We start from the raw sequence: 14,041 nt of genomic DNA on the forward strand, positions 1-14,041 counted from the left end.
GGGCTCCCTCTTGACCTTGCCTTCCCACCACTCCTCGAGGACCTGGTAGCCCAAGGATGCCCTGAAATCACAGAGGTGTTAGAGGTGGAGGTCCCAGACAGCGTTCCCTGGGGCAGAGTTGAATTTTCACCTACCGGTGAGCCTCTGCTCCCCGCACTGCCCCGTGCTCCTTGCTTTCCTTTTTGACCCTGCAAGCAAAAAACAGAAAGGCATCTAAGACTGCAGCAGTTCTAGCACAACTCCACTTTTGAGCCTGACTTCAGGGTGTGCTTTTGGATAATGACTGGAAAGAGTTTTATAAAAAAAAGGGAGATTTATAAAGTCAGTTGCTCCAGCGCTGGGGAATGAACTGCTATTTAGTTTTATTGCAAGTGATTCTTCGTATGTCTTGAGAGTTCTAGGGCAGGAATGAATAGCTAGAAGGCAAGGACCTACATTTTTCCTAATACAGAGCAGATGAGGGCAAATAAAGCAGGATGAACTCGAGGGAGGACTCAGTACACTGGCAAACATTAGAACAAGATGCTTAAAACCTGCGTCCTCCGTCGGTTCATTGACAGTGTGGTGCTGAACCCTGGACCTGGAGAGCCTTCTGGGGGGCATTCAGAGGGAGCTTCTCTTTGAGAGGTAGCCTCTTCTACTTTGGAAAGTTAATGGAAATGAAAAGGGGGTCCAAAATTTGCAATGCTGTTTTGTGGATAAAGGCATAAAAGAAATACTCCGGAGGTTTATTAGCCGTAAAAAGGATTAATTTCTGCAGTATGAATGGAAAACTAAGCCTCACCACCTTCACCGGGGCTTCCTCAGTGAGGTCATGTACTAAAGCACTTTTAAATTGAAGAACTCATTTTCTGTGCATTGTTTCTCCATCTGCAGAGGACCAGCCAGGCCTGGTCCTGAAAGAAATATTCCTGGGGGTGCTTTCCCTGCTATTCATTAGGCCCAAAGGCAGTTCCAGATTGTCCACTGATGGGCAGAATTTATTTATCTTATCACCTGGTATGCTTTTTGCCAAAAAGACCTAAAACTATCTTCTGGCATCACCCCAACAGGGTCAGGTTAAAAATCCTGACATCTGCCAAGAGAGAGCAGGAATTTGCTGAGTATTGAGTTCACATATTTATGTTTTAGCAAATAAAGTCCCTGATCTGTGAGAATAATTAGCAAGCCTTCATTACAGCCAGATGTGGAGCAGGTATGAGGTGCCCCAATGAACCCCGAAGGACCCGTGTGTGTTGTGTTTTCTTGCTCAATAAGGACAAGAAGTTGGAGGGACTCTTCCAAGAAACGTAAATGCATGGATAATGGACTCCAAACCCGGAAGGTTTCACGCCAGAAAAATTTATGGTTCGAGTGGAAGAGAGAGACTCCTGCCTGGCTCAGACCTCCTTTGGGACAGACCAGCCAGTTGTGGATGGAAGCATCACAAACTGGGGCATGGGAAAGAGACACAGCCCATGGCAGTGACTAAAGGCCTGCCCAGGAGTCACCCACCATGCTGGGGCTGTAATTGTCTTGGTCTTCTCCAGCTCCACAAAGCCAACAAACCATCACGCTTGGACACCCAAATACATGTTTACAGCCCTCCCACGAGGTTCTCCACAGCCTTTCAAGGCACAGACCATGGGAAAAATCACACATGAGAGTCCTCTTAATTAAACATTTTCTTTAAACTTGGGACACCATAAATCCACCCTGCTGAAACCTACCACATCACCTTTGGATCCCTTTGCTCCTGGCTTGCCTGGTGATCCAGGATCCCCCTACAAAACATAAGCAAGAAAAATCTGCTTAAAATTCTCTTCTGGCAGTATCTTGCACGAAGTACAAAGAACAGCATTTTTTGTGCCCTAACAACACTGACTGTATGGAAACAATTCAGGGGAACAGCCTGTGCTCAGACAGGCCCCTGGGGAAAAAGGAGCAATGAACTGTCTCCAGAGAGCATTTAACAGGGTGTCAATTGGAGAAGAAGCAAGGCTACTCCTCACTTGGGTGGTACTTGTGGAAAACATTGACCAAATTCCAGATGGTGCCTGGAGAACAGTGCTGAAAAGGGGGCAGGAAGGAGCCTGTGTGCAGAAACTGTGTGCAGAATGAGTGGTTTACACAGTGACCACATTTCTAGTGTGGGTCTGCTGCAGCCCCTTCCTTGGTTTCACCTGGATATCAGGTGTCAGAGAGCTGCCTATGGAGGAGCAAAGCAGAGAGGGTATTTCACTGCTCTCTTTCTGGTCTCTTCCTCATCACACCCATCTTCACCTTTTCTCCTGGCTGTCCAGGTTCGGGTTTTCTTGTGTATTTGTGTCAGTGGCAATTTCTGGACTAACACTGAGGAAATAAATGGTAAGGAAGGACTCAGTGCAGAGCTCTCCTTCTTCAGCTTGTTTTTGAGCCACTTATTTCTAATGGGCCTTTACCAAGAGCAATCCAAATCTCCTGCTGTCATCTGAATCACTGACATCTGAGGGGATATCACCCCCCAAATAAACGACATCCACTGGGGAATGCAGCAGCTCTACTCATTCCTAGGTTATATGACAAAGCACTAAGACATCACCCCAAAATAGAATCTGTTGCTCCTCCCAGTGGCCTTATAAAAAGTGGGAATTGATTCAACTTTATTTTCCAATACAAACTACATTTAATGTGCTGCTGCACTCACAGTTGCAACAGTCACATATAAAAATCAGATGCTACCGTATATAGCAAGGGAATAAAGAGTCCTTCCCTTAAATTTGGATTTAATTTGGTCTTTCCTGAAGTCTTTCACTGGTCTGAAACACCATGCAGGCAGAGTAATACGGTCTCTCCTCACACTGGACCAGCAGCATGTCAAATGGATCATTTTCAAGCAGTCTTCCACTGTCTTTATCATCTCCCCCCACCCATCTCCTAAGATTCCTAGTGATCCTCATGGACCGTTCAGAAAAGGCAGTTTTGGAGACAGGCACTACTGGGAGTGCTCCCTGTTTCACCATTAGTCTCAAATGTGGCTCAGAATGTCCATTCCACAGGTTTGGCTTGTGGAAATGCCCCCACTGCATTCACATTCATCCACACACTCCTCGCTGCAGCCCTTCCCACCTGCCTTCCTTTGTGCATCTGTTTCTCACAAACATGGGGCACTGGGGAGCTTACAATAAAGGAGCATCTCTTACAGGTAAGCCTTGCTGTCCAGGTTTTCCTCTTTCTCCATCAAGCCCTTCTTGACCCTTAAATAAAAAAAAACAGAGAGGGAACATGTCTTCGTTCTTGGGCACTTTTGTGGCAATGAGAAAGGAAAATGGAAACGTCCCACAAAGAGGAGAACAGGGAAAGAATTAGTAACCCTAGTCTTGCTTTTGAGAGAAATCCCAGTAAGATTTTGGAAGCTTCCAAACCTCTAAGTTAACAGAGATCCTCCCACGGAAGAATCTACAGCCATGGGTACTGATATGACCCCTCTGGTGCACACCTTCCCCAGGGGATCTCGTCAGGAATCACAGAGACCTCTGCTGAGATGGTCCCGCTCATTCTGTCAGCCTCCTGTGCTCAGGCAGGTGCATGGCAGGGTGACCTGCAGGGTCTGCATTTACCTTCAGCAAAATTTTTACTGCTTTAGGTAAAGACAACTGATTTACTCCTTGTCTGAATCACGGATGACCAGAGACAAGAGCGGGTTATGAATTGTGACTGCTGGGCAATTCTGTGGGCTGGAAGCACTTCCCCAAGACAAACATGCCTGAATCATGCATTTGGGATAAGACTCACAGGATAACCAGTGTCTCCAGGCTCCCCTCGATCACCTCTGTCACCAACAGGGCCCTACAACAGCACGACAAAGACTTAAGGTGGATGTAAACAACCCATCACCTGCAGTATCTCAATGGCTTGTGCATGTTCTACAAGCAAGGAAGCAACCCAAATAATCCACCCACAAAAATCAGGCCAGGATTGTTTAGAGAAGGCATTTAACATCTTACTCTGTCTCCAGGTGGTCCCTGTGGGCCTTCTACCTTCCCATCATCACCTTGTTCTCCCTGTGGATAAAAATGTTAATATTAATACAGACAGCAGCTTTTACAGCAGATGTTCCTGTACAGACCCGATCCAGTCCTCCCATATCACGGGCTCGTAAGTCAAAGCCTCTGTTGAATTTACTCACGTTTCATCTAAAGAAAGACTAAACAATTTTTTTGGTTGTTTGTTTCACAGCCTGGGATACACTGAGTCCTCTCATTGCTTTCCTGGTTTCTGGTGGTTGTTTCTGCCCGGTCTAACCCTCCTCCCTAAAGAACCAGGTGCAAAGGGTTATTTTTAACAATTCCTAAAACTAAGCAAGAAGGATGTAATTAGGACAACATGGGAAATAGCTCCCTGCCCCCTGATTTTTATTGCTGACAGCCCAACCAAGATCTTTAATCAAGCATTTCCCCACCCTTGTTGAGTGCTGCCTGGGCTATCACGGGAACATGGGTGGTCTGGATGGGCTCCCTGGTTGTCTGCCACTGCTGTGGGCTTGTCTTACAATCAGCCAGGTGAGAGGGTTGGCCCCTTCCACACTCCTCTCCTTGATGGGATGCTCCACAGCACAAGCTCAGAGCTCATGGTTTGGCTGGGAGATAAAATCACCCGGATTATTTATAGCTGAGGTCTCTCTGAAACATCCACAGAGAGATCCCTGAAGACTTAACAGAGACATTATCCTTTTAAATTCTGTTGTATAAGTCACTCAGGGTCACGATGTCCTGTTTTCTCTGGAGTCTAGCTCAGAGATGACTGTTTCTTTGCTCCCCATGGAAGATCACTACATTCCAGCTCCTCCAGTTTTTGACTGCCCTGCATAAGAGTCTCTGGCACTTTGGCTCCTTATGATGAACATGTCTCAGAACTCACTGATGCTGCAGCTACTGCAGAGAGAGGGTCTGGGGGGTTCTGTCACAGAGGCTGCTGTATTTGGTGTGCTTGGGGTGCTCCTACAGCCTTGAACACCCAAATCTCCAGACACTGCAGTGCCAAGTTTTCCACAGCCTTCTGTAGTTCTCAGTGGTTGCACCAACCCTCTCTGGTGTGTTTACCATTCTTTCTGATGGTCTCCCTGGGTTATTTTCCTGTTTGAGTTGCAGCTGCTGATAATAAGAGTGCTTGGGAAATGTCTTGATGATCCTGCCTCTGGGAGAAGACAATGCTAGTGGAGAAAACAGCTTCTCTTCTGTAGGAACTGGGTCACAGCTTGGAATTGGGGCTGGGCCACCGCTGGGAGAGACACACTGACACACTAACTTCTCATGGGCTGAGCACCTGTACTGCCATTCACAGCTTGGTTGAATGAGGCTCAAAATTGGGCAAAATCTCTTACAGTTTACCCCTCAAGAGGCAGAAAAGAGCTCAGCACATCTCTCTCCATGATGTGCTTGATGACAGTGGCATTTTCTCTCTCTAATGCTGCGACGTGTTGGATGAACTTTGCCAGGAGTTCACAGAGACCCCCTGGTTGTGTCCCTAAGAAATTGTATTCTGGGGGGGGAACTCCAACCTCCTTATCTGGGGTTTTGGGGAGCTGTGGTAGAAGGAATATATATGTAGAGAAACTGTGCCAGGATAGCCTGAAAATACAGTACAGAGCAGTATGGATGGAGAAATTTGGGTGGCAAAGAGGAGAGAATGGAAAGTAAAGCCTCAGAGGCTCTGCTGATGGTTTCCAGTGCTACTGAACTTGCTGCCTGAAGCCAGCAGCAGAATACCTGGCAACTGGTTTGCTTTCTAGCCACTATCAAAGGAATGTTGGCTAGAAGGGAAACAAAGCCACTATTTCTCAACTCTCAGGGGAAAAAAAAAATCCCAGTGTGTGTGTGTGTTACTATGCAGAAATTTTGGCACTGATCCCTTCTTCCCAAACAGGATGTGAACACCTTTGCCATTTGGAAGCTGAGATGAGCGTGATAAACTTAAAGAAAGCTCATAATTCTGGGGACCCTTGAAGAGCATCAAGACTTGCAGACTTTCTCCCCAAAGCTGAGTTGTGGCCCTGTGCCCCCTTGAGGCTAATCCCCACCTTGTCCTTGTCTTCTGCCTGAGAAAATCCTGCAGCCTGGTCAGCTCTAGGACTGCAAAACCGAGCTTCTCCAGAGCTTCCTGATGCCTCAGCTGCTCAAGAGGGAGATGAAAGGTCTGCACTAATTCTTCGGAAAGTTGCAGTGAAAAAAAGTTAGAGTAAAGGGCAGCAAAGTAAACATGTTGGGATACAAATGGAAAATGCATGGAGAAGAAGGGAAGGCTTGTTGTTGTTGGCCCCTGTCCCAAAGTGAGATACACCAGTTTGTAATTTTTAAAAGGATCCCATCTGGACTGCTTTAAGCAGCTGCCAAGTGCAGGCGTCTGCTCTGAGCAAGGCCTCTTTGAGGAGCTGCAAATGTATTAAATGTGGCAGAGTTGCTGCCTGGTATGGCCAGGGGAGCTGGATTCCACACTAATGCCTCTCTCACCAAGCTGCTTTCTTCTCTGGAGAAGGGAAGACCTTCCCCATCATTACACATCCTCCTTCAGCACAGCTCCTTTTACCAAGTTGCTTAAAGCTCACAGGGCGCTCGTGGTCCCATTTCCATTTCCTCTTAATTTCTCAGATTTAGGCTTCCATTTCTGTGTTCACACATGTGGGAGAGGTTACAGATGTCTGGGGGGAAGGAATCTGTCTATCCTTCGGCTAGTATTCAGGCAATCTTAGGAGATAAGGGAGGATAGATAAGAAAACTTAGGTGCAAGACTCTTGTGGAGCACCTGGATGGTGCAGGAAGCAGTGCTGGAGGCTCAGCACACGATGCTGTGCTCACCCCACTCAGCATCTCCTCCTTCTGCTCCCCAGCAAGGTGTCAGCAGCCCTGCTGGCCTTCCAGGGAGGCATGAGTGGGATCCAGCTCTCAGGGGCCATTAACAGAGCTGACTGCTCTCAGCAGGATGCATTAGATGTTTTAGTGCCCTCGTCAGGCTTCAGCTCGGACACTTGCACACGGAATTCATTTCTCATAACACTGTTGTGCTCTGTTGGCACCAGATCCACTCAGGGAGTGCCCTCAGTGTCCATTTGCAGAAGCATATCTTGAGTGTTTCATTGAGTGCTTCAATGGATAATTTGGGGATCGTTTCCTACTGAAATTATGGGAGCTTTCAAGATGGCAACTTTAAAAGTTTTCATATAAAACAACAGCTGCAATTTGGGCAACAGAGATATATATGTGCACATCTCTTATTCCTTCTGCTGCAGGGTCAATGACTGACCTTGATTTTGGTAGAGACAACTCACAACTTTTTGCCAGGATGCTCAAAATTCTACAATGGGGCTGTGAGAAACCTCTGGGCAGGTTCTCAGCAGATAATGTGCCTGGTTGTGAGCTCTTGCATTGTTATCCTGGGCTGGTTGAGCTTGGCTAACACTTGCCACTCCCCACACAGCCACTCAGTGGGGATACACCTGAGGAGGAAGGCTGCTGAAGTCTGAAGAGCAAGAGGTGCAGCCTGAGAGGCCAATGGGGCAGAGTTAGAAAGGCTGGGGGTGGAGAGGAAGTTCAGCAAGGCAGTGATGGAGGTGCAGAGCAGCAGGAACATCACCAGCTGTTCCTCCACGGATGTGTTTCAGCAGCAGGAAATGAGAGAAAAAGCAGCATGACCACTGTTCCTCCCCAAAGCAAAATTTCTGAGGCATGTGAATATGTTAGTGGAATGCAAGGGCTCACCCTGCCCCACTGACTCCCAGCCACCAGCACAGGGGTTTGCTGCTGCACAGGGAGTCTCCAGGCAGAGCACGGTGTGAACAGGGTGTGCTGACAGCAGGAGCCTGAGCTTGAAAGGATGCATTCAAAGCCCCAGCAAAGACAAGCTCTTATAAACTCATTTTACAAGGAATGAAGCTCCTGCCTGCATTACAGCTGCACTCCCACTGTGTGCCAGAGGCAAAGCCGAACACTCTCTTGGGGATGGGGAGTAGAAAAAGAGCAAAAAGAGTTCACACACCTCTTCTCTTCATGGAGATCTCATGGCTGACCAGCCTGCATCACCATCACTTCCCTTCCCATACCAAGGGAGAATCACAGGGAGAATGGTTTGGATTGGAAGGGACCTAAAATCCCATTTTGTTCCACCCCCCTGCCGTGGGCAGGGACACCTTCCACTAGCCCAAGTTGCTCCAAGCTCCATCCAACCTGGCCTTGAGCACTTCCAGGGATGGGGCAGCCACAGCTTCTCTGGGCAATCTGTGTGTGTGTCTCACCACCCTCCGAGTAAAGAACTTCCTGACCTCTAATCTAAATCTCTCCTCTTTTAGTTTAAAACTGTTCCCCCTTGTCCTATCACTATCCACCCGTGTCAGAAGTTGCTCCCCTCTTTTTGATGAGCCTCCTGTAAGTACTGGAAGGTCACAATGAGTTCTCCCTGAAGCTTTCTCCAGGGACACCTCAGGAGGGAGGGAGCATGGCTGCTGAAGGCACGTGAGGGGTTCCATCAGCTCTGTGAGCAGCCAAGGCCAGCTGGGCCGTCCGGAGCGTGGAGCAGCTCCCAGCTCTGCCGACAGGAAACCATTAGAGGGTGAGTCACTGCTCCAGCCCGAACTGGTTATGGCTGTGCTGACTCAGCAAAAGAGGGAAACACCAGGGGAAAGCCACCGTGGCTCTGAGTCAGGGCAGATGCAACCAGGGGGCTCATCAAGGGGTGGGGGACAAGCAAGGAGAGGGGGTGTCAGGTGATGAGGAGCAATGCTAGTGGCATGGGTGTGCTGGCACTGACTTGCAGAGGTAAATATGTATATTTAGTAGGTTTTTGTAGGGGTTACACAGGTGGCTTTGCAGTTGAGGAGGCACCTCTGCTGTAGGGAGAGGAGAGCACAAATGCACCGGAATTACGGCAGCAGGACAATCATCTCTCTGCCAGCTCAGCTTCCACACCAAGGGGAGATGGGATGGCTTAACTCCCTGAACTTACCTTTTCCCCCTTTGGCCCTGGTGGTCCGATTGGCCCTGGTGGTCCTGCATGTCCCTGTGGAGAGCAGACAGCACGTGAGGAGGCAGGAAAGAGCTGTTGGACTGAAAGCCCTCCCTGGTTCCCTGCCAGCTCTCACAAACCCTGTGTGGTGCATCCCAGCTTCAGAGGGACACATGGGTTGTGGCAGAGATGGACCAAATGCACGTGGAGAAGCTGTGATGGTGTAAATGGAGACTAGACAAAGAACTAAACTCGAGATCAGAAATAAATCATAGTTTAAGAACAACTTATATAGCGGAGTGACTGTTCTGTTGTGTTTAGGGAACAGATAACAGTTGGAAGACGAAAATAAACCCCTTACCTGGTAACCCTTTAAGCCTGGGTCCCCTTGAGCACCCATCCTTCCCGGAGCTCCCTGGAGAGGCAAGCACAGAGGGACCGTGAGAGCAGCCCGTGGTGTCACCCCATGAGAAGAGGATGCACTGGGCTATGCAAAGCAAAGCTCAGCACCAGGTGGGAGTGTGGCAACCTCTCCTCCTGGCTACCTGTGAGCTCTGCTGCAGCCACCTGGAGGGCTCTTGCTTGGCTTTAACCTCTTACACGTGAAGAGGGAAGTCAGGAGTCTGTTCTATGCCTGTGCCAGGCTGCAGCAACAGCTTCCCCACCTCATTCAGATTTGCTACCAGAAATGGCTGCATCTGTGTGCTCTTCATCTGCCCTTCTGAACATCTCTATATCCAAACTAGTGTCGTGCTAGGAAGTCCACCAGTGAGACCACTCTCATGCATGACCTTATCCTAAACTGTTGGGAGGAAACCTTCCAGTGTGGGTTCTGAAGCCAAGAAGGGATTTTTCTGCATTGTGATGGGGGCACTGCACGAGGTGTTTATCACACCTTTAGCAGATTGAACAAGAGGGTTTAAATCAGATCATCCAATTAAAGTGAGTCACAGACTTTCTGTATAATCCCATTTAGTGTGGATGAAAGCCCTTTACACAAGACAGAGAAGTGTCCAGCCCAGCAGACTGCTGTTTAGATGTTTCTTTGCTTCCTTGTGAAATAATCCATGGAGGCTTTGCCAAAGAATATTAAAGTGAGGATATATGGTGAGGCCATAATTTTTTAGTGCAGGAAAACCCCATCAGCAGAACCACCACTCCATCACTCATTTGCTACTGCTCTGAAACATCAGTGTGACTCCTGGTTCATAAATAACTCCTGCTATTTCACTAAGTTCTACCAGAGTGCCAGAAGTTTCCTTACCAGCCTGCACTGCACCAGGGTTATTTTTACTTACTGCTGCTGTCCCAATGCATTTTTCTCATGTGCCTAAAGCAAATTAACTTTCTTCTCTCTCTGCCATATTATTACTGTTCTCTCTGAAAGCCTCACCTTCAGTCCCCAGCTCAAACCCTTTCCCATGCTATATTTCTTCTTGCTCCAAGTGTTTTAGATAAGTAGATCAAGAGTGGGTGTAGAAACAGGGCAGAAGTCCAAGGCAGAGTTCCTTATAATAACAGAGTTCAACTTGGAAGCAGCTCTTGCCATGAGTGTGCAGTCTCAAAGGGAAAGATTTTAGCAAAAAATAGCTTATCAGCTCACTCAGCTCAGGAAAAATCCCCAATATTTCAGCTATTTCAGCCCGTCTGGGGAGTTCTGAAGAACCACCACGGTGCAACGTGAGCTGGGCTCACGGGGCATCAACCCAACCACCTCTGTGGAGTCTCTTCTGTGCTGCTCAGAGCAACTTAAGCTCTTTTGGCCAATTAAACCCATCCAACAGCATTTCCCTTTCTGTGCTCTGAAGCCCCTGCTGGGCTCTCTGCTTCATTCAGGCCCGTGCCCACCACTGCCAGACACGTTTCTGCGTGTTGTGTTCAAGCATTTGCAGAGCTCTTCTCACCATAGGTCCCAGGGTACCTCGGGATCCTTTAGGGCCTTGGTTCCCCTTCGGCCCCTCCTTCCCTGGGGATCCAGTCTCTCCAAGCTGTCCCTGGTAGCCCTTGCTGCCCTGCAGAGCAAAAGCACTGACATTAGGGTAAGGCAAAGCTGCTTCTACAGAGAAATATGAAAGGTGAGCAAGGATAAGGAGGTCCAGGGGATTGCCCAGGGAAACATTATCAACAGGAGATGTTCCTACCTTCTGGCCAGGCTTGCCCTTTTCCCCCTGTTTTCCTGGTTTCCCTTCTGGTCCCTAGGAGAGGGAAAAAAAAAAGAAAAAAAGCTGTTGGAATGGGAAAACAAAGAAATCCCATCCCAACCAGCCAGTCCCAGGCCACTTCCCTGGTACACTCAACCCTGAGAGCATCCTCATCCATCCTATCCTATTCCCATGGAAGCCAACAAGGAGGCCAGGAGGTCATGCAGTTAAGACCACGATTCACAGGTACTACAGTTGGGGTGTGGCTGAGTTTGGTTTTGAGCTGCTCCAACACATGGAAGAGAAGGAAACCTCATTTCTTAAGGGTGTAAAGATCTCTGTGCTCAGGTGACTGTTGGGCAACACAATGGAAAAGTGACACTTTTTGTATGGTTTTAGGCCACTGTCAATAGAACCATTGCCTCCACAGTAATTATCCTTATTTTTCCCTTGTGAAAACAGGCAATAGTTTCTTCTCTATCCACCTACCATGCACAGCTTTCTGTTCATGATGGGAATCCCTTCCCTCTATTTGTATTATTGTTACACACAGAATCCACAATATGCTGATCGGGCATCTGGAAATGGAGTGGGATGCAAAACTCCAGGTGGGAGCCACGGCAAGCAGAGACAGGAATGCTGGGCTGCTCTGAGCACCCAGTGTGAGTGCAGAACCTGCTGCCCCTCCTTGCACCCACACCACAGAATTAACCTGTGATGAGCAGCTAAATACAGCAGCCTCTCCTCAGGGAGCCCAGGGAGCTCATTTTTTTTTCAGTGTTTGACCCCGTTGGCTGCCAGGCAGACAGAATATTTTGGATTTGACAGAAAGAAGCAAAAGTATTCTGAAAAAAATAACTCATTCCTTTTGGCAATTGTGACAAACTTTTCAACAGCATCTCCACATCAGCACAGCATCTCTCCCCCTGCTCCCCCTCCTCCCGGTTAAGAAGGTATAATTTTCACCATGGTGGATGCTGCAGCCTCAGATGAATGAAAGCAACTTATAAAGCGAGACATATCAGGGGGTTTTCACTCTGATCTGAAACACGGGCCTTAGAAGTGCCTGCTCTGAACACAAAGGAGCAATTCAGACTTCTTATAGCCCTAAAGAACTGTGCCAGTTCACTTCCCCAAAGGGAATAGCTCCATTTTACCTAAGTCAAACATTTCAGGAGCCCACCTTGCCAACAATATTAGACTTCACAAAGGACAGGTCCCTGCTGAGCCCTGCTCTGTGTCTCTTCCATACTGCTCAGGGTTTTTGTTTGCTATTTTTTGCTGCCACTTTCCAAGAGATCACTTTTGGAATTACTTTCCCACAGATGCTGAGCAGCCGCGGCAGACGATGGGTGCCAAGCCTCCAGCGTCACCCACATGATTTACACTCTTGACAGGAGTATAGAGAAATCCTCACTAATGAAAGCATCAGCCTGAGAAATGGCCACCCCCATCCAGCTCTACAGCAGCTCGCTCTGAGAGCTGGTACCAGGGCCCTGAGCAGCCTCACTTCTGGGTCGTGGGGTGGGTCTGAACTCCCACAGATCCTGCTGTGGCACTCAGTGGCTTGAAAATTTGGAGAGTTAGCAGTGGAATCACTCACAAAACTTCACTGTCCAAACAAGCCGTGAGCGAATAAATACACAACTGGGGTTTGCAATTAGTTGCACAGCGTTTTTCCATCAGTCTCCCTGGACTGTGCTCCAAGAGCTTTTGGAAGCACAGGCAATAGATGTTTCTTGCAAATGGGAGAAAACCTGCTTTAAGTTAAATCTGTTCCTGACCCGGTGGTGGCCAAGCCCTTGATCTTCTCCAGCAGAGTAGTTCTGCACACTCAGATGTGCTCCTTAATTGCTGTGCTGTGACACCTCTTGAAACAAAGACTTCCATGTTATAGCTCCGTCCCCAGGTCGAGGATGTGTTACACTGTCTGTAGAAGATACAGACTCCAGTGTGCTGATGCAAGGCAGGTGGATCCCATTCACAGGGAGGTCACGAGGATCTCGCAGCTACTTCGGAAGAGTTTAAAGTACTGCCTGTCTCCCTTCACCTGGATACATCTCCCATGAAAGTCCCATGACTGAAACTTGCTCCTAGCCTGCACTGGGAAATGTCTTTGCTTCTTGAGAGGAAAAGTTCAGGCCTTAAATCTTCCCATCTGAGAAAAAAAATTTCCACGCTGCTCCTAAAATCTGCCAGCATTCAAGTTCGTGCTTGTACCCGAGATCATGGAGTGCAGATATAGGACTGGAGTCATCTGGGAGAGAGTAAAAACCAAAACACAACCCCAAATTTGACGGTGCAAGTCCTGCACCCCAAAATAAACTTGATTCACTGAAGACTGTGCCACGTTCAAAGAGCTTCTCAATTTCCTCTGGGTTCCTTCAGCTTCTCTTTCCCTGTTGGTGGAGCCTGAGCACAGAGATGGGCTCTGATAAACTCCATGTACTGGCTTTTCCCCTGATGACGCATCAGGCTCGTGGAGCAGAGATGTTCATCTGCTCCAGAAGGCTCTCCTGGGTCCTCCAGCTGGGGTGCGGCTCCTTCTCCATCACCGCAGGAAAAAACACGGGAGCATCTCCAACTCCTGTCAGCGACTGTGGGACGAGTTGTCGCTCACAGTGAGCCATGGAGACCTTCCTTCGAGCCTCCCTCAACTCCTGTCTGCTGGTTAAAAGCTTTGCTGGCATAAATAAATGGGTCAAACCACGCTGGTGACACCACGGGCAGGGACGTGGCTCGGATCTCGCAGCCTGAGTCACCTCCTCGAGCGGAATCAGCTCTATCAGGGAGGGATATTTCCGTGCTCTCCCAGCACGCTTTCTAGGACTTTGGCCAGCGAGCTCTGCTGGTGAGTGGGAAGCCTACCATGTGTCTGATTTTCCTGGATGTGCTTTCTCCAACTGCGCAGGAATTCTGCCCAGATGAATTTAGAGGCAGCTCAACAC

At 48.5% G+C, this 14,041-nt stretch overlaps 1 protein-coding gene across 1 annotated transcript in view; it reads right to left on the minus strand.

Moving 5' to 3' along the window:
* The window catches only part of COL27A1 (collagen type XXVII alpha 1 chain), a 143,202-nt gene that overhangs the window by 10,233 nt on the left and 118,928 nt on the right, over positions 1 to 14,041 (minus strand). The window contains exons 38-46 of the mRNA XM_027877854.1: positions 11,094 to 11,147; positions 10,857 to 10,964; positions 9,314 to 9,367; positions 8,953 to 9,006; positions 3,966 to 4,022; positions 3,754 to 3,807; positions 3,162 to 3,215; positions 1,710 to 1,763; positions 170 to 188 (exon numbers count right to left, since the gene is read on the minus strand). Of these exons, the coding sequence (XP_027733655.1) occupies positions 170 to 188; positions 1,710 to 1,763; positions 3,162 to 3,215; positions 3,754 to 3,807; positions 3,966 to 4,022; positions 8,953 to 9,006; positions 9,314 to 9,367; positions 10,857 to 10,964; positions 11,094 to 11,147 (508 nt within the window). The remainder of the gene's footprint in view (positions 1 to 169; positions 189 to 1,709; positions 1,764 to 3,161; positions 3,216 to 3,753; positions 3,808 to 3,965; positions 4,023 to 8,952; positions 9,007 to 9,313; positions 9,368 to 10,856; positions 10,965 to 11,093; positions 11,148 to 14,041) is intronic.

This window comes from Empidonax traillii, unplaced genomic scaffold (genome assembly GCF_003031625.1).
Source record: "Empidonax traillii isolate 1590-97213 ecotype Southwest subspecies unplaced genomic scaffold, ASM303162v1 scaffold34:size3740991, whole genome shotgun sequence".
In the NCBI taxonomy this organism is placed as follows: domain Eukaryota; kingdom Metazoa; phylum Chordata; class Aves; order Passeriformes; family Tyrannidae; genus Empidonax; species Empidonax traillii.